Below are 21,305 nucleotides of genomic sequence, written 5' to 3'. Positions count from 1 at the left end.
AAATTACAATAAAGATGAGTTTTATAATTTAAATAATAATCTGGCTTCCCCAAGTTTGTATAACTTTTAAATAACTAGCCACCATTATGCTTTGTCTAAGATTCATATACCGCCAACTGGTGTTCAAACATGTGTACCTCGAGACATGCAAACACGCCACCAACGAGTAATTCGTGAGATTTTGAGTTTTCATGCTGGCTTCTATCATAGTTCCTTTATTTTGGGAAGACTGTGCATCGACAATTAAAGATTGAAGCAGGCGTTAATACTTGCTTTTTGACGTATCATTGGTTGAAGTTGACACAAGCAGTTCAAGTAACGGGCACGTGACATAATGTCATCCATACCTATCGATGGCTGTCAGACACGATAATCTCTATCAGTTATTGATATTCTTAGTATATTAGTAAAAGGTATATTGGTAAGGGGTATATTATGTAGGGATGTATTGGTAAAAACTATATCAGTAAGGGGTATATCGGTAAGCGGTATATCAGTAAAGGGTATATTATGTAGGAATGTATTGGTAAGAAGTATATCAGTAAGCGGTATCTCAGTAAGGAATATATCAGTAAGGGGTATATCGGAAAGCGGTAAATCAGTAAGGGGTATATCAGTAAGAGGTATATTGGTATGGGGTATATCAGTAAGGGATATATCGGTAAGGGGTATATCGATGAGGGGTATATCGATTAGGATATATCGGTAAGGGGTATATCGATGAGGATATATCGGTAAGGGGTATATCGATGAGGATATATCGGTAAGGGGTATATCGGTAAGGGGTATATCGGTAAGGGGTATATTGAAATATCATATACGCAGTATGTGATACTTGAGTTGAATATTAGAACGGTAATAAATTCAGAGGAAATAGGATCATAACATACTGCATCCTATAAAATTATTAATATTGAAGGCCCATCTTGAAATGGATGAGTTGTGCGCCCGCTGTGGCGAAAACATTACTTTGTGCCTAGTCATTTGGATTTGCGCGGTTATACCCCTGGAATTGCGTTTGGGGAGGTTTATTTTGTAGTGTCGTGTCTAAGCAAATGTGATTGGAAGAGGTTACTTTATGGTGTTGGGCCCAGGAAACTTACTTTGTTGTGTTGTATCTATGTTTGGTTTAAAACGGTTTAACAAATGAGATAAAATCATTTAAAGTAAATAAAATTAAATAGCATTGAATTAAATCATGGCGGTATACAACCAACCTTGTTCTCAAAATAAATACAAAATGGTCGCCTTTTTCAAATATGAGGACATATTTTAATTATGTTTAATTTCATTTGTACAAAACAATGGTAGTAGTAAATGTGCACCAGAAGGTCGTGATTCACCCTTGAACTGAGCTAGATGTTGATGTACATTCGTCTAAAATTAGTGTTATAACGTTCAAAACAACAAAGCTTAAAATCATTGCATATTTGTGCAAATAATATTTAGCATTTTGCTTTATTTACAGTAAACACATTGCAAACATTTGGACTGAAGCTAATTTCTTTCGGTTTCACAAATTCCAGGAAAAGTGCTCTAGGTTCTTCGTGTTATTAGGTGTTTGTATGTAAGGGATTTTTTAACACAAAAACGATGAAATTGGTCGAATTTCGTTAGCGGTAGGCCTAATGTTGCCCAAAACAGATCATTTGGCAGTGAAAGTTTGGTATTTTATCCTGAAAACTGAAAGAAGAGTTTCTCAACTTATCTCTATTATTTAGTTTCAAGCCGTATTCAAGATGACTGTCCCAAGTATAGTGAATATCAGTAAATTGATCGCATATATTTTATTATCACTTGTACATCAGCTGCCAGTGACTTTCATCTGTTTATTTATTTATTGACAGAGGTTTTAAAAGCATTGAAAAAGACTATCCTGACACATTTTTTTAAGTAGTTGTCTAAATTCTCTCAAACCAGTCGATCATCCCGTGTTAGTATGTCTGAAAATTTGCTGATATAAATTGCAAATGATACTTTACTGTATATATAGATCTTAGAGCAAAACAACTACGAGACTTGTATTTGCGCCTAAAATAGTAGTGAATTGGACTACTCAAAAACAAGTCTAGTGACCCCCCCCCCTCTCTCTCTCTTTCTCCATTAATTTAAGTTGTACAGGACCAGTAATCAATAATTTGAAACAGCTAAGGATTAGAGCAACTTGTTAGACAGAGTGGTCAAATGAATATATGAATCATCTTTTTGATTAATTATTTTTTAACTTGTTAGTTGTTCGTCCGTTTCATGATGCGTCGAGGTTTAAATGTGTGAAAAAAAAACACACAACATGATATACCGTGGCGTACATTCAATGGTTCGCCATCACGTTTGAAAAAAATGATTTTATCGAGATAGCCCATCAGATAAAAGATGAGAAGCCTTTCAAATTTGCTGGAAGAGTTTCCCCAAGACTCAAAATATACGTGAACGTTTCTTCCAAACAAGAAAACTGTTCAAAAAAACTATTAAATAAAAGAAAAAACAAAAAGAAAAGACTTTACTACTAACCAACTTAAAACTTCAAAAGAAAATCCTTCTAAAATCTGGAAAACATTGCGTGAAATGAATAATAAAGAACCGCAAAGCGAGTGTAACAAGAATATAAAACCGTTGAATGGCTTTCATACTTTAAAAAAGTTATTTAGCGCAAATGCTACACAGTGATGATTTAACTACTGAATTAAGGAACAAAGAAGAACACAGGTCCTGTAATTTTGAACAGTTCAATTCTAACAGGCGAAATGTTAAAAGAAATTAACCTGTTGAAAATAATAAAACTTCGAGTCAAGATAAAACATACAATTAAATGCTAAAACACAGCCAGCCAAGCCATCTTACTGAAGGCCATACATAAGCTTTTTAATATAGTTGTTCATTTCAAATCACTTCTCAGATCCTTGGAACCTTACTTTTTTAATACTAATCCACAAATCCGGTTCCAAATCTAATCAATCAATGCAAACTATAGAAGCATTGCCATTTCAAGTTGCCTTGGCAAATTATTTAAAAGCATTCTAAACATTAAATTAACCACATTCTTAGAGAGAGAAGAACATACTTTCAAACAAGCAATTAGGATTCCGAAACGATCGATGCACAGCAGATAATATCTTTAATAATTATTAAATATCTTTATCACAGTAGCACATTAAATAAAAATAAACAAAGAAAACAATAAAATAGAAAACAATAATAATACAAATAAAATATATGCGTGCTTTAGCGTTGACTTAAAAACGGCCTTTCAAAGGGTAATATTGGGGAAAATCTATCAAAAATATGTATCGTAAGATAAAATATAAGGTTAAAAGCAAAGAAGCATTAACTTCACTTCAAGGGTGGGAATAAAACAGAGCTGTAACTTAAGACCAATCCTATTCAATATATTCACGAACGATCTACCTGATGTTTTTAATAAACCTACACGTGACCCAACAAAACTGCACAATACACCTGTTAAGTGTTTAATGTATGCTGACGATCTGGTAATACGTTCTGAAACATAATCAGGATTACAGAAATACCAAAAATTATGATCTTTAACAGATCAAACAGACTTCTAGAGAATGATATTTTCTTCTTTGAGGGTTGTGAATTAAATACCGTAAAACATTTAATTAATCTCGAGTGCTAATGGGAAATTCAAGGAAGGTCTAAAAAAGCATAAACTAATCAGACCAATTCATATGGTAGTGATGTATGGAGAGATGAGATTACACTAAAATCACCAATTGAAGATTTACATGTAAATTAGGTTCGGTTTCTCTTGGGGACATCCAAAAACACCACAACAATGGGTTTATACAGTAAACTTGGACGTTACCAATTGGAGGTTTTATCGGAAAACTAATGATAATATTTTCATCTGTATATACTAGTATATTTATTTTAATCGTGTAAAGAACTCGGCAAATCCATTATTGAAACAAGCTTTCCAAGAAAACAAAGACAATATTTGTAGTAAATGGTACACTAATATTGACTCCCTTTTGAATAACATCAATCAGTCTAACCTGGTAGACAGCAATAAAATTTTAACAGCAAGGTAATTAGGGCAAATTAATAAAAATATACAAACATCATTCATATCAACTTGGAAAAGTGAATTACATAACGACAATCGATCAACACAAAAGGCAAAATATTGAGGTGCGCGAAAATTTCACAAAATTCCGCCTCAGTGACAATAACTTGAAAATTGAGACTGGCAGACACAAAGGAATACCCCTTTCCAACTGATTATGCAACCTTTATGATCAAAATCAAGTAAAAGATGAGTATCACTTAATGATGTCATGCAAAAGTTATACAAAAGCCAAAATCAAGAATTTTCCACCAAAGACACAATTCATAGAATTGCTAAACAACAGTGGTCTAACACTCTCTGTAGCAAGGTACCTAAAGAAGTGTTTTGAAATAAGACAGCAACCCCAGTGACAAATGTCTGTCACAGTTTTCTATCTTTCTATCCGCATTTTGTTTTCTATCGTTTTATAGTATAAAAGTTCAGTTTTAATATTATTTTTTTTTGTAATGTATTAGCTTAGTGTTTATCTTTATATTCTTTTAAACGTTTGTAATTATTGCCAATCCCTCCGGGGAATGTATAAGTATTAATAAAATTATTATTATTATTATTATGAAACGCAACGGTCCATGCGCCACGTCGCGTTCATGGGTCCCGTTTGACGGCTACAACGCGTGTAAAACACATTGATTAACACAAAATTTGAACACTTTAGAGCAAATTGTCCCAGCAGCTGGTCACTGTTTTGGGGTTCAATACTCGAATGAGTAACCATCTAGTTATAATAGTAGTTCGTTACTCATACTATTTGTACTAGTCGTGGGTGTAGAAATAACAGGACCTCGTCATGTCGTATATCAAATGTGTTCTATTCGTATGTAGGTGTAAGAATAACAGATGACGTCATCTCGTACATCAAGTGACATCATGCATGGACGTTACAATATGACAGGAGTAGATACCGACTTGCTGCGTACGCATGAACACACTAAAATCATTGAATACACACACGAATTCCTTTATATAATAATGCCACGACCCCAAAACGGAGCCTCTCCATTATGGTCGAGTACATGGGAGCTCGTGGTGAAAAATGCAAAAACTGGGCGTTGACAAGCGAACAGCAGAAGGCAACCAATAATAATAAACTCATAATAATGCCGCGTACGTGTCGGTTTCTATTGACAGAACGTGGGTGTCGAATTCTGAATATAACCTCAACCGGTGATATACTGCAATATAATTACCTTGCGTGTTTTATTCACTGCTGTTCGGTGTTTTTTCATGGTGAAATAAATTGTTCTCAAGCACGACATAAAGTGGCTGTTCTTCGGTTTCGGCCACATGAGGACAATAATTCTTGATATTGGCCGAAGCTAATCATTAATACTACCAAACAAATTGTACACACAACCTGGGAAGCAAACAAGCATGCACAACATGTAACGATTACACGTTGATAACATGTTCGATCAAGACTTCCGATGGTGAGGTGATTCTTGGAAAACGCGTTCCATATAAATCACGTGGGGGTGTGTTATAATCATGACTCATTGGTCGGTGTAGGTTTAAATTAATAACGCGTCGACATCTGAGGGTGGATGTCTCGCACAAAAACTCTTAGATTCAAGTTAGTATGCCCGTAATGCACCATCAAAGCCCTAACCAATATACGTCGGCAAATCGTAATTAAGTATACACACATGAAAATAGTCTGAATTCACAGGATGTTTTGACAATAGAACACATCGGATGTGGTAACTAATTGAGGTTCGGGTTACGACATAGCGTTTCGCACGCAATAGAACGATCAACAATGGAGTACGCGATACTAGTATTGTGCTATCGATGGGGGTCCTACATTAAGCAGCAGACCGGCGATCTAACATTGTTGATTAAAAAAAAATAACGTAACCTTATTTGACAATCTCCTCGCTAATTAGTTTTCAATTCCCAGAGAGATGTGTAATAATAATTAATGCGATTAGGAGAAGAATCCTCCTAGTGTGCACTCAGGCAGTAAACTATCGTAATCACAAGGAATGGTTCTCCCACTTTTGGAACGCTCTGTGGTTTTTTTTTTGGTTATGTTGGTGTCATTTAATTGGATAATTTGATATTGATGGGCCGTTCTTAGCGCTCTAGTTCCTAAGTACTATGACGATTATCATACAATTTGCAAGTTTCAAACATTGTCATTGTGGTTCATCACCCGAAGACTACGTGTCGGTGAAATGTGACACCTCTTTAACGTTGACAATATACATATTGTATAATGATAATGCGATTATTACGAGAATACCCAATAATAACAGACAGATATGTAAATATAAATATTCTTTTATAGAATCACAAACTTACAGTTAATGAATTGTTATAGGTTAGTGCATTATTCCAATAATCCGACGTGTATGACTGGTTCCCAGTTGACGTTAAGTTTCCCAAACTGTATCATTTGAATGGGAGGAGCCGAGTGGTACCCGTATAATGTGACAGTTGCTAAAAACAGATTACGTTTATTTATAATTGCTAATTATAAATAGATTGTTCTTACATATGCAAAGTGCTTGTCAATAGATGGGTTGGCATAGCGTGGATGTTTATTTTGTTAATAACACATCGATGAACGTGATCTCTTGTATTGACTACGTGATGACACCCGCCGATCTTATAGGATTACTAGTTAGAATTGTTTGTTGTGATATCCAAATGTGACAATTTAGTTGAAAGTGAAACTGCATCTATCCATAGTATCGTATTGTTAATGTGATGTAACTGTAAAACGATGCCAGATGTGGACATGGACGGCATCTACACAGAGAAAAAGTCGCGTTGTACGTGTACTTGTCGTTTTGGCAGGGGAATATTATCAAAGAGTTTCCAAGGGAACTTTCTACTTATCCTCGCCGTTATCGGGTACATGTGTTTTGGCGCGGCTGTGTTTGTGAAGTTAGAATTCGGAGGACCGAGCAAGTCTAATAGTGTACTTGATACCCCGGAAAATACGGCGCTCTTAATATGGCAAATTAACGCAACAAACTATAGTACGTGGGCCGGGGAGGTTGCATCGATTATCACAGTATTCAGAGCGGAGCAATATTGTGGGCCAACATTCCTTCCAGACGTGGAACAATGGGGCTTTCTAACGGGACTGTTTCTGTGCATGACGGCCATAACCACAATAGGTTTGTTATATACTACATTACAATTTAATTCTAATAGCTAGTAATAACATTTTTGTTATTTCTCAAAAACTTGAATGCCGCTGTATATTAAAGACAGAGTGCGATGTACACAACTATTTGTAAACAAATATATCAAGGTCAACAACCAGACTCTTTATTTGATTACGTGACAATTGAAGTGACGTAACGAACTACGCGTTGTCGCGTCACAGTCGCTATCGGTTGGATACGTGGTTAACAGGATTATAATAAAATTTATTAAATTTGCATATTTTATTGATGTAACCGAACGAATCCAACGGGTCTTTGAGGCTTACTTTCAATAGATCGCAGCGAAACCACCATTTAGTGCCACAATTTGACATATTTGATAATCACGAATATCCGTGAATTGCGGGAAACACCTAATATCTAACAACAACGCGCGGTATTCTGTTCGATCAACGTGGTAGTTTCAAGTTGTTAGATTGGGTAACCAGCCCGATCGTAGAATACACCATACACCCGACGGATAACGCATAAAGTAATATCTATGCTTGCCCCGTATCATTTCGGGGCCAACGGTACATGCATGAGCTTAACCGTGCCAGAGAATATATCTTATCAATCACTCTTCGTCATATTCATTGGGTCCGCAATTAGAGGATAAACAACGAATTTACTCTTTCGATACTTGGTTGGACGCCTACCGCCATTCTTGTCCACATTGTATTTTTGTCTTGGCTGTTAACATGTCACCGCCGCAAACAACATAGTGATAAACGAGAGGTGATAGCAATTGCAGAACTATTACACCCCGTACATTATGACTGGGCACGAGGGCAAACGACTAAACAAACACGCTATGCTGCGTGAATGCGGCCGGAGGACAGGTGTTTTTATATCAAAATGCTGATGCATTGAGAGATCTTGTGCTGCTCAGCAAAGGATTCTCAGGGTAACTTGCATACAAAAATGTCTGGTAATTCATTATTGCACAACGCTTTTGAATTGATGCATGGTTTGTCTCAACTCATGCTTGAGAAAAAAATATGCAATTTCCTCCGGTGGGAAAAAGCGTAATGCGTGATATTGTCTCGACCGTCAGTGATGTTGAGTTCAATGCTGGCATCTTATTTCAAACGGCATTATATCACACACACTATATTGCCTATTACATTTTGCGAACTGATCTAAAAGTGACGTCATTTCCGGAACAGTTCAAACAATCCTAACTGGGTTTCTCGTTTTGAAGCTGGTCAAAGCAAAAACAAAATGTGTAATTGTGGCCGTGAGTTGGCTTCACATCACATCGTGATGCTCGAATCCGTCATGGGTGCTGCTCGGTCGCCCTCACAAAGTTAGCTCAAGTTTGTTTGTTTTTATAATAACTGAATATTTCACTATCGTTTTTACCTCATAATTCTGTATTTATTAGTATTGTTAGTAAATATGGATAATAACATTAACGTAAAATATGAAAGAAACATTGTGTCATTATATTATTCAGATATTCCACATAACTTGTCTGTTTCTCGTGGTATTTGCCACCTCAACCCGGGGCACTTGTCTGGTTGAGCGATACGCACTTCTGAATTTCACAGAGGAAGGGGTATACTTTTCAAAGCTCGCTTGCCCGCCAAAACCAAAATAACTTTGTCTTCTCATTCTTCTCAGTAAAAGACCTTGATGTTTTGGAAGTTCCACTTCAACCAAACACATTAAATGCAGAGATCGCGACGTTAAGAACGAGAAGACAGGGGTGTTTTGATTTCTCGCCCAATTTTATAACAAAAAAGGAATTATTTTTTATTTAAAATTCAGTAGAAAAGTGTAGTTTTTGATTTTGTAGAACAGTGATACCAATATTAACCCATGGTATTTTGACGAGTCGCGAGACAACAAGACAACATACACAATCACGAATAAATGGCGCGGTGATACGAGGTTGTCATATATGGTTCCACGTGGTATAATCAGTAATTGTACCGTTTGTCGTCACGGTGTTATAATCTGTTACCGTTTTGTCGAGGTATAATCACTAATTGTATCGTTTATCGAGGTATAATAAATAATTGTACCGTTTATCGTGGTATATTCCGTAATTGTGTCGTTTATCGAGGTATAATCCGTAATTGTACCGTTTATCGACGTATAATCGGTAATCGTAACGTTTATCGACGTATAGTCCGTAATTGTACCGTTTATCGACGTATAATCAGTAATTGCACCGTTTATCGACGTATAATCAGTTATTGTACCGTTTATCGAGGTATAATCAGTAATTGTACCGTTTATCGAGGTATAATCAGTTATTGTACAGTTTATCGAGGTATAATCAGTAATTGTACAGTTTATCGAGGTATAATCAGTAATTGTACCGTTTATCGAGGTATAATCAGTAATTGTACCGTTTATCGAGGTATAATCAGTTATTGTACAGTTTATCGAGGTATATTCAGTAATTGTACAGTTTATCGAGGTATAGTCAGTAATTGTACCGATTATCTACGTATAATCAGTAATTGTACCGTTTATCGACGTATAATCAGTAATTGTGCCGTTTAACGACGTATAATCCGTAATTGTGCCGTTTAACGACGTATAATCCGTAATCGTACCGTTTATCGAGGTATAATCCGTAATTGTACCGTTTATCGAGGTATAATCCGTAATTGTACCGTTTATAGACGTATAATCCGTAATTGTATCGTTTATCGACGTATAATCCGTAATTGTACCGTTTATCGAGGTATAATCCGTAATTGTACCGTTTAACGACGTATAATCCGTAATTATGCCGTTTATCGACGTATAATCCGTAATTGTACCGTTTATCGACGTATAATCCGTAATTGTACCGTTTATCGAGGTATAATCCGTAATTGTACCGTTTATAGACGTATAATCCGTAATTGTACCGTTTATCGACGTATAATCCGTAATTGTACCGTTTATCGAGGTATAATCCGTAATTGTACCGTTTATCGACGTATAATCCGTAATTGTACCGTTTATCGACGTATAATCCGTAATTGTACCGTTTATCGAGGTATAGTCCGTAATTGTACCGTTTATCGAGGTATAGTCCGTAATTGTACCGTTTATCGAGGTATAGTCCGTAATTTTACAGTCTATCGACGTCAGTAATTGTTCCCTTTGTACTCTTTGTCTAATTGTTAAGTTTGTTGTGTACACTGTTGTTGATTGTATCTTGTAAACACCGTTCGGTATGTGTCCTCGTGACGTATTATAAGATTATACCCGCAATAGTGTAGGATGCAATTGTTAGAAAAACACTCTTAGAGTGAATGAACTATTCAAAACTCGATTTTTTGTTTCTTTTCAAAACTAAATTACAAGCTGATGTCAATATAATGAATGTATTTTCATATAATCATTACAATAGGGCGGAAGTAGTAGTGAGGGTACGTAATTTGCATTTGTGGCGGCGGTCATTTGATATAATCGTCGACTCCGTCATACAACTATTTACATGTGGTTAATTCAAACACTTGTTATGTAATCTTTCTCAAATTTAGTTCTTGTATTCACCAGTTTGGAATCATGGCCAAGTTCGGTTTTGGTATGTGTTTATGTATTTTTTTTTCAAATTATCGGTGAAATTTCACTTTAAAAGCGACTTCTTTTTATGATTACAATAGCAATTCAAACAATGATATCATCTTCAAATTTGGAAGTCTTATGATCACTATGAAATGTCAACCGAGTTAAATTTGGCAAGAACAATTTTCCATATATAGAGTAAAATTCGACTGAAATAAAAATAATTATTACTAGTATATAATCTCCTCCACGATCTGTCAATTTCATGTGTGTAGTAAATTTATTTGTTGTTTTCATTATGTAGTATAAATAAAAAAAACGTTACAAGTACAGTTTTGTTTCCCACCAAATTAATTACTTTATTTATTTATTTGGTAACTAATTGTTGGAATGCAAACGTTTAAAGACACTTTCTGTTCCTTTTTTTCGAATTAGTGTAAAATAGCCTGAGGAAAAAGACTAATTGTATGTATTGAAAATTGACTTTAAAAGTAATGTAAAACGATTTAAAAAAAAATATTTAGGCATTTATTTATAATAACTGCCGAGAAGCTTTCGCTGAGACTCGACTGTTGTTAAGTTAAAGCGATCACAGAATTTACTAATTTACTTTGAAATTGTGCAGATAAAACTGATTCGTGTAACTACTAGTATTAACATATGTCTTTGTTTATTCATAGGATATGGAACCGTGACTCCGGCGTCAAAAGCCGGGAGGCTTTTTCTGACATTCTATTCAATCCTTGGAATTCCGTTGTTTCTCCTGTTTCTGTCGAATTTTGGAGTCGTGGTAGCCGCAATAACAAGGGACAAGTTCAAGAGTGTTCGCCGTATAGCAAAGAAAACTACACGGCGTATGAGCCACAGTATCCACGCCCGGCGTAGATCACGTTCGTCTTTAAGAGAAGACATTGATTTAGCTAAGTTGGAGAGTCATTTAAATAAATATTACACCGGTGATCAAACTGAAATGGAGGAAACTGACACGAGTAAGCAACTCGTGGATGGGTTGATTGCCGATGAGCTACGGAGGAGAAGTATCAGCATATTTGAGTCTGATTTTTTACACCAGGACAACACTAGCACTGTTATAGAGATGGATGGCCCAAACATAGAAAATACCTTGCAGGAAAATCTTCCCGATCAGTTGCCAAGCGGTGATGAACTTGATCACGTGGGAAATGAACTTCAACGAAACGCAACAAATAAAAGCAACGTGTCCAGTTTTACGGAGCAATCTACTCACGTGTTGGGTCAAAGTTCACCACCAGATGGTAGCAACAGCAAAGCTGATGACAATGGCAGTAATTCCATAGGGATACCTCCAGATCAGACAAGCACGCCAGCTGCGTGTACAGCGAACGAGTTTTGCGCTGGTTGTCACGCATATGATGAGAACACGTACACCAATCCATCAGACAAATTAAATGATACAAGAGAAGCCAATTACTTATCAACACCCGGCAGTTTAACATGCCGCCGTGAAAAGAACAATTGTGAGCAAACATCTCTCGACGCAACATCCTCACAGAAAAACAACAATGGTAACCATGCTGAAACTGATACACCAGACACCTCTGAGAGTTTGGCACCTGTCGATGTGCTGTTGGATAGTCATGCCTCTAAACATCTCTCTCCTTCTGTTAGCTTACATAGCTCATTCAGTCGAAGTTCAATAAGCAGTGCAATACAAACGACACAAATTAGTGCCACTAATAACAGCATAACCGCTTTGAAGACGGGATCAACAACGGAATTAATCGAGTCATCGGACGCAGATTCAAATGACGGAATAACAAACACGCAGTGTGCACGGACGTTAGAGCCTTGTATCAAGAACTCTGACTTAGTCCGTTGCGACAACTGCAACCATATCCTCAATTCCAAGACACTCTGTTTGACAAACAAAGCGGCAGAGAGCGTTCATCAGAAGAGAATTAGTTTTGAAAATGAAAGAGAATCTGGCGATGATTCAAGTATAACACATGATTTTATTTATCGTGAGAGGTCTGCCAGTGTGTTCACTATCGACGGCGACAGCAACAATCCCCAGGAAAAAGCATTGGGGTTACTTGCATCCATATATTTAGTGTATACGTTAGGTGGCACGTTGTTGTTTATAGAATGGGAGAAAGGACAAGAATGGGATTTCATCAATTCGTTCTATTTCTGTGTGACCACCCTCACTACGATTGGATTCGGTGATCTCATGATAAATTTGAGACACGAAGATGGGACAGAGGGCATAAAAGAGGGAAAATTAATATTGTTCATCATATATACATGCTTCGGGTTGGTGCTTCTGTCTGCCTGCTTTTCACTAGCACAGCAGAAGGTCAAACGGGTAGCGCATAAATTGATGTCCAAATTGCACGTCACGCAGTATTTCCACTCGTGTGCAAACAGCTGCATAACGTGTAATTTCTGTTTGAAATATTGTCGGAGAGGAGAGGAGACGTGAGTAGCCCGCATATAGAACAAAAGGCACAATGAATGCAGGGCAAAGTTGTACTGTAACAATAGAACTTAGAGGCGTTGTGGCCAACGACTACTCGTTGACCTCGGAACAAACACTACCTGCGTTCTCGCACGTGTAGTTAAAACCACTCTAAATATAGGCCGTCGCACTTGTTTACGTTTTGCGCGTGCGCGTGTGCATGCGCATGCGCAGTGACTGGTTGGCAAGAACTTGCCGTTCTCACTGGCGTTGTTTGCTCATGTTGTTATTGCATATATGTATGCGTTAGTGTCAATAAAACTACTAGTTAGTAACGTTGTCAAGACGAACTCATTTGCCGTGTCCTGACTGACAATTTAGGTGCCTCTATCCAATATCTCAGGCACAGGGTCTTGTAGTTCGAACATATTCGAATATGCAAATGAGTCATATGTAAATCTGCTTTGTGCAGTGATGATAAGTAACGCGTATCGAACTGTGCGGAGTTCTGTTGCAGACAGGGCAGTCTCTCTGGTGACAGAGATACTTTCGGTGTTCTGGCCACACTGACTTCTGGGAAGGAGAATGGCTTCTATCTTCACTGGGCCGCCGCGCTGTGACGTCATATGTTTATATTATTGTTTAAATGTATGTTGCTCACTGATCAACAATGGCTCACAACCTCCGTCGACAACATTGGCTATAAGTTGTGTGTTTAACACGAACACGTACATAAATATTCAATAATACAAACAGCGAACAACGCCTTTATTTTATCTACGGAACGAACAACCGGTTCTTGCCAACCTGTCACTGCGCACGTGCACGTGTACGCACACAAAACGCAAGAACTAAGTGCGACGGTCTATGGCATTGAAAACATCATCCGTGTCAAACCCTGTAGTTAATCGTTCGAGTTAACAGTATTATGTACGGTTGTGTTATCACTGTCTGTCTATTTTGAAAAACTGTCAAATATGTGTTAAGGCTTTCTTTGGAAAAAATTAACACACATATCTTCAAGAACAAGTTAGCTTAAAAAAACTTTTCGTCACAGTGTTACCGAAATACCGAGTATATGTGTCATTTTCAACCCACCCCCTCTGAAATCGATAACCTCATAATTTCTACATCCCTGCAACTTAAATAAACCTAAACTAACATAATGTTTTTAGTTTTACAACCAAATAATTGCTTTTGACAACTTGAAATGACAACTGGCGGTCACTTTAGTTAAATTTCAGACCTCGAAATGCCTCACTGGAGCAGACAGCAACTTAAATACAACAAACACATAAAATGCCTGGATTTTTAATGATCAAAAACATCGAACAAGTTTTGACTTGATCAACTTATAATCAACGCTTGCAGCAACTTCTGTTCATATAATTTACAAAATGATTGCATTCACTATTCATCCAGTAACTATTGGCAGTGGCGCACTAGACAATTAATGGAAGATCGCAAACTTTGGCTAAGAAGTTCTACAAAAAAATGAGGATGACGCCAAAATCAGTCAGAATGAGGCGTGTTTAAGTTGACATGCTGGTTTGTGACTAGTATCGGAATAATATTTTCATGCGCACGAGTCTTGTCGTTTGCTAAAACATTCTACGTATAACACACCATGCCTAGAAGATGCACTAAAAACTTTCGTCTCATTTGTAGTACATTAAATACAAATTACACACACATGTTCAAATTCTTCTTTTTTTTATTTTCTCTCTTTTTTATTTTGGCGAAACGATCTCCAACATTCGGTCGCGCTGAAAGTCAATGACTCAATTGGGCGATTTCCCGTTTGTTTATGTTAACCGTCCACATTTAGTAACTGAAACTTTAAATAACAGATAACCGAACTTCAAATTACGGGAAAAACACAACGTTAAACAAAACAAAACGAAATTCTATGTTGCCCAAAACTCGAAGTTCTAACTAAACTGTTAATTGAACATCGAGTTACAATTTCGGCGTGATTTCTGAAATATGGGCGTGGTAATTTTTGTAACTAGATGTTTTCGCAATTCGATGTCCGTAACCAGAACAATTCAGCATCTCTTATTAATCGTGGAAGTATCTCCAAAATACTCATGAGTTCGTCGAATCTCACGCCATATTTTGACGCAACTACGACTTTTATGCGACCTGTTTTCGTTTTGTTGTTGTTGTTGTTATATGTTCGATTTCACGCATAACGCGAGATCTTGCGCTGAACGGTTAAAAACGGTCTATTCGTACCAGCAATATCATAAGGTTATAAAATGACACGCTCTTTATTCATGGTTTTAACATCACAGGTCCGTTTCCACCAATCAGAATATATTCTGTATATAGAAACGAAATTTACGAAAACGAAACGGTCATTTACAAATAAGCCGCCATGATTGACAGAGAAACTCTCATACAGTGCCTGTAATTACCCACAATCCTATATGTTTGTACTGACATATATTGGTTGGTACAAATTTGGTAAATGTCACCAGTACACAGCCATCTATGGATATGCTTTGCGTATTCTGAAAACGTTATTTTTTTCCAAATTTGTTATCTTACTTCTACAAATTGCTGAATATAGCTTGATGTTTTGCAGGGGTAGTTTGTCAACAGTCAACCAAACTTACTAGTAGTTTATAATAACAAGGCTGTATAATTCTTATAGGTAACTTATAGGAAATCTCCACCACTTGACTGTGTTTTTGAAAGATTGAAACCAGGAAATATGCATATTAGCTACCAGGTGATGAGGGCGAGTACTTATATATTCCCCCAAAGATTCACAGAATTTTTAGCATCGCTATAAGTTGTGTTCCACCAGTCATCGGGGTAAATTTGACTTTCTGATCACAGATTGCAAAATGTCCTTTTGAAAAACAAATACACATTTAGAATCTAATAGAATCCAAAATCGTAAGCCAGTGAAAAAAAAATAAGGAAATCAATGTCCAATGAAACAAGTCGTAGTGAATTCTGGGTAATTATTCATTACAACTCATTAGCTAGGCAACATGAACAACGTGATTCATATTAACATTTTAAAAGAAAGAATTTGCATAATCACTGGTTCTGGTGTGACGCGAAATTACTACATTTTTGCGCCAGAACCAGAAATTGTAAAAATTCATTCTTATTAGTAAAATGAATTCACTGTTGGACCAGTTTAATGAAACGTTTGTACAAACGCTGTTTTTCTGGATTCCCCTGTCAATCATGCCGGCCAAGTTCATATGCAGAGAATATCATACTGTATATTTGGCGGAGTGATCGATAGATTTTTCCTATCAGCTGAGACACTCAGGTAAATTCCATTATTAGCTCAGTCATTTATTCTCATACGCCATTCAGATTAATTACACATTTTATCCGAGTATATAAAAACCATGAAACGTATTTTGTCCAATTATTCACCTCCAATTACGTGAATGTTTTCTTTCTAATGGGTTACGTAGTAAAAAACGTTTTAGCAGAGGGCGTAATCTTTCAAGATAGTAATATCCAGACGTTTTGAGCAATGTCTGCTCATAATGAATACGCTTCCAAACTACATTTTCTATATATATTATTTATATATTTTATTTATATATTAGTCACGCTATTTCAAGCTGTCTTTAGGGAGGACATTCCGTATGGCGTGCTTTGTAGCGTGTCTGCCAACAATTGCACGCATGACTGAGTCGTGATCGTGAATGCCGAGTTGCTTGTTGTAATTTTCGTTTTCTTTTGTAATTATATTTATAGTTTTAGAATGCATATTACTAAATTCATTGCGACGCATGTTTGCTTTTTTTAAAGTTGGAATAAAATGGGATTTTTAAAATTATTTAAAGATGTAATAATATCATTATGATTTATCATAAACTAAAATTTGACACACTGTATAATATTCGTTCGATGAAAACTCTAGTACGCATGTGCAGTGATAATTATTGTACGTACCAATACACTTAGTGCGCATGCGTATCAGAGAATTGCATCAAACAAACGTGTTTAATAAACAGCGCATTTGAGATTTGTTAATCGGGTCCAATTTACATCACGTATCCTTGACCGCAATATGCATAAATTAAATTACAAATATCTGAACACTCCTCCCCAACGTCCTGTATCTAAACATGATATATACATTTAAATATGTCTGCGTCACGCCGGGATATACTTCAACCTTTTAACCATATGAATAGTTGTGTCACCAATAATACAATGTGTGCAAACATCTTTATATATTGCATACATTGTGTTGATATTAACATATAATTGGTGGTGCAATTACACCATGCGTCTACGTTAGTACACGATGCGTTTGTGTCATTATACGACGTGGTCACGTCATTGTATTATGTGTTGGTGTTATTATACGTTACGTTTACGATATTATACGATGAGCTGGTGTTATTACATAATGCGTCCACGCCATTATATATGTTCACTTGGGGTTTAATTTTGTTTATGTTCAATTTACATTAGAGCCGTCCAAGCAAAATAACAACAGAATAACAAACTCATTAATTAGTCAAGGCGTTTACCATTCAATTGAACATTGATGAAATGTTTTTTTTTTTTTTTTAATTTTATGTTAATCACTTGTACATCTATTAATATTGGTGGTATTGAGCTCTGTATTGCAAAGTGTTTTGTTCTGCAGTGGTTGATGTTAAAGGGCGGTGGTCCTCGTATCGCTGTCCTGATCGATATGGACTGCTCGACTTTTTAAGATAATACACACTGGTTGCGGCAAGACAGATAAAATACAAACTAGTGTGAAGAGGTACAATTGATGGATGACCGTAAACTTAATTCAGATGTTTTACGGCGTCTGAAATTAACAATAAAATCCGCCCAAATACAAGTGACCCATTTCAGGACGATCCATTTTCACTTGAAGGTAGCTAATAATTTTGTTTTCTCTGTGTTTGCATAGAACATTTTTCCACCAATTATCAGACTCTCCCTAATTTTCAATTAAGCAAATCCGAGTCCACTAGCACTAGCGTGACCAATAGCGCTCGCTTGTGTTTCACTTCTGTTATTGGGCAAACACTGTCACCTTCCCTCGAACGCACCTGGTCACCCAGCTTGGTAAACACCTAGACCATCCAGTTAAACATGTTATAGTCGGCACATGCACCCGCCCGTCCTTGAAGCGTTGTATCAGGGGCTCAGGGCCATATACATTGCGGCTTCAATAGCTGCGCCACTCAGAACAGACAACTTGAGATACAGCTGCGGAATCGCTATAAATAGGTATGGCACAAGTGGATTCAGGAATGATGGGTAAAATAACGTGAACGCGTCGTACAATAAAACCAGCAACTCATCTTATAATGACGTGAACGCAACATATAATGACGTGTATGCAAGACCCCTGTGCGCTTAGGACAGTGATGGCGTTCCATAGAAAAAAAAAACTAGGCATCAGTTTATTATATTTTATATTCAGTATTGTATTTTATGTAACTTTAAATGTGGAATGCTTGAAGTTTAGTTTTTTCGATTGTATGTATCGATTTCAATAAATCTCAGGTGTGCAAAATTTTAGGTAAACTTAACATAGGCCGCAATTGTATATAATCGTTGTTAGTTGCAGACTGCAAGGTTGAATGACGTCAGTTGCTGAGATCCGTATCGTCATGAAACTGTTGGTTTGTTTAATTTATAGCACAGGTATTTGTGTCCGGCGTGGCAACTAAAACACATCAGCAACACAAAACAAAAACAGAGTGAGGTACAAGGCCATCCGATCTCTGGTAAATTCATTCATGATTTTCTGCAATAATAGTAAACCAATACAGCTAAGCATACTTCTACTATTTTATTGGTGACTTGTAAAGTGTATTCTTGAGATATTTTTGAAATAGAATTTTCTTTTTTTTACTGAAATTCAATTCTTGATCATGGTTAAATATATTCATTCCCCATTCCGGTAACAAAGTCCTTCGTGAATAATGTTTCTCCGTCAGTTCAAGGTGAATGAGTCAGTGTCGATGTGTCCAAAAAGGTAATTACTGAAACGTTCCGCAACTCCGAGAACGAGGATGCACCCTGACATCCTGACACGCCCCATGACATGACGCTAAAGAGCGGGTAAGTGTCAATTGCACGAGTTACTTAAATCATAGACCCTCCATATGCTTAAATAGTTTATTTAAACTGTTTATTGAATGCTATGTGTGGTTGTAATCGCGTCTAATTGTTACACTGATTATTCTGCTGTGTACGTGCAGGCCGTGCGTCCTCAGCCTAGTAAACATTACGTCACTAGATTATTTTATCATGTTTAATTATAACTAACCTTCAGGCTTGGCCTCGGATTTATATTAAAAGTGTAACAATTGTTGTAGTATCAATGACTGTTTGGCACGGTATATAATTATTTCAGCTTATGTCACCAGCCTTTAAAGATATTATGCCATATTATTATACATCTGTCACCGTAACGTCATAAGTTACAGCGTGCCATAATTTTGCGGTATTTTACGGGGTTTAGGAAATACGAATTCCACATATGGAATAATAAAAACAAACATGGTTGCCACCAGGTTTTGACCGGACTCAACGAAAAGAAGTTCGCTGATTATGTTCTAAACTTTTTGGATTTCGGCATTCCCATGATGTATCATTGGGACGAAAACATATATAATAATAAGGTTATTACGAAGATACCTCAAAGTATGCACTCGGACAGTACTCCTTCGCATCGACCTCCACCGCGCGTCGGTCGATACTTCCACTGAACTGTCTTCGTGCATACTTTGAGGTTTCCTCGTAATAACCTCACACAAGACATTTCGCTATGGGCGTCTTTCATGGTTAGTGATAGTTATCAAAATATTTATTTACAACTTTACGAACGTTTTATAACTAACTGGCTTAACAACTAATTCCAACCACCATTTTGGATTTGAAGGTTTAATGATGGTAATGGATGTATATATTTTAGTACATAAATGTACACTCAAAAAATATCCGTCAATTGTTAGTAACAAATTAATTACATAACCTGAACAAAAAAAAACATTGCCTTCCATGCAATAATTACCGCTACGCATTGTTCCTATCCCTATAACTTCATGCAGCAATCCTAATAAATAAAAGTTCTCAATTGTCTCAATTTGGAATATTGGCGGCTTCAGGAATTTTTGTTTGTTGCAAGCTTATTTTATTCATTTCTTTTGTATTTACATGTTCATGTATACCATCATGATTGGGTCCATGTATCATTCTCTTACTAATTTGACTACTGACAAATTAACAACGGTTTAATGGGTTTGTTATATCACTTTGCAGTATATCGTATCCTGTACGATTAATATTGTAATTTGAATTTCGTCATTAATGTTGTATGGTATCGTCGGGCATCATACATTTTGAATACAAATGCGACGAAAAAAAAAAAAAAACGTCAAATAAGTAAAAATATAAAGCTTAAAAGTTCGTTGCCAGTGTCTAGAGAGCCGTAGAAATCCGCAGAATTATGTTGGCCTTTGTTGCCGACAGCAGCGATACGATTTCATACGCAGAAAATGAGAACTACAAATGTAGAAACGTTGAATGATGCAACCGGTGTCTCAATATATTTGCTTCTCAAGCAAATGCCCGATGAACAAAAATCTGTGATGTATATCACTCCGGCGACGAAAAAGCGGCGATAATAGCCAATAGGACGAGGGACTGAATTTCAAAAACATATTTCATATATAAGGTATATAATCATGACCATGACAGCCAATCAGACGCGCGCATTACATGTAGGTATAATCGTGTGCCTACCTCCATCCGGGTTTATCACACTTCACTGTTGTAGCGCACGTTGTGATTCGTTGAGATCCAGTCATGACATTGAATAAAAATTGATATTACATGGTATGTTGCATGATGGATGACGTCACTGAAACTACTGCGCTGATTGAAACTATATGCTGAGTGGCAGTCACTTCTACGGCACTCTGACATTTTTATCTGGCGTGTGGTGAAATAACTTACGTTTGAAAATTTCCCAATTCATTTCAATAATTTCATCCTCGATAGATTGAGTGATTCATACTACTTAAACACGGTTACTAGAAAATGTACTATGTATGCTGTTGAGTAAGGGTCAATACCAAAAGTACAA

The 21,305-nt window shown here is 36.6% G+C and overlaps 1 protein-coding gene across 1 annotated transcript; it reads left to right on the top strand.

The window, feature by feature from the left end:
• The first annotated feature begins 6,815 nt into the window (after positions 1-6,815).
• Positions 6,816-13,548, top strand: LOC144351302 (uncharacterized). The gene is made up of 2 exons (XM_078009014.1): positions 6,816-7,215; positions 11,442-13,548. Exons 1-2 carry the CDS (start codon positions 6,816-6,818, stop codon positions 13,220-13,222), a joined length of 2,181 nt encoding a protein of 726 aa, XP_077865140.1. The 3' UTR covers positions 13,223-13,548.
• The last annotated feature ends 7,757 nt before the right edge of the window (positions 13,549-21,305 follow it).

The sequence above is a fragment of the Saccoglossus kowalevskii genome, chromosome 9 (genome assembly GCF_978046115.1).
Source record: "Saccoglossus kowalevskii chromosome 9, keSacKowa6.1, whole genome shotgun sequence".
NCBI classification, from domain to species: domain Eukaryota; kingdom Metazoa; phylum Hemichordata; class Enteropneusta; family Harrimaniidae; genus Saccoglossus; species Saccoglossus kowalevskii.
This window is presented reverse-complemented; position numbering and strand designations above follow the sequence as displayed.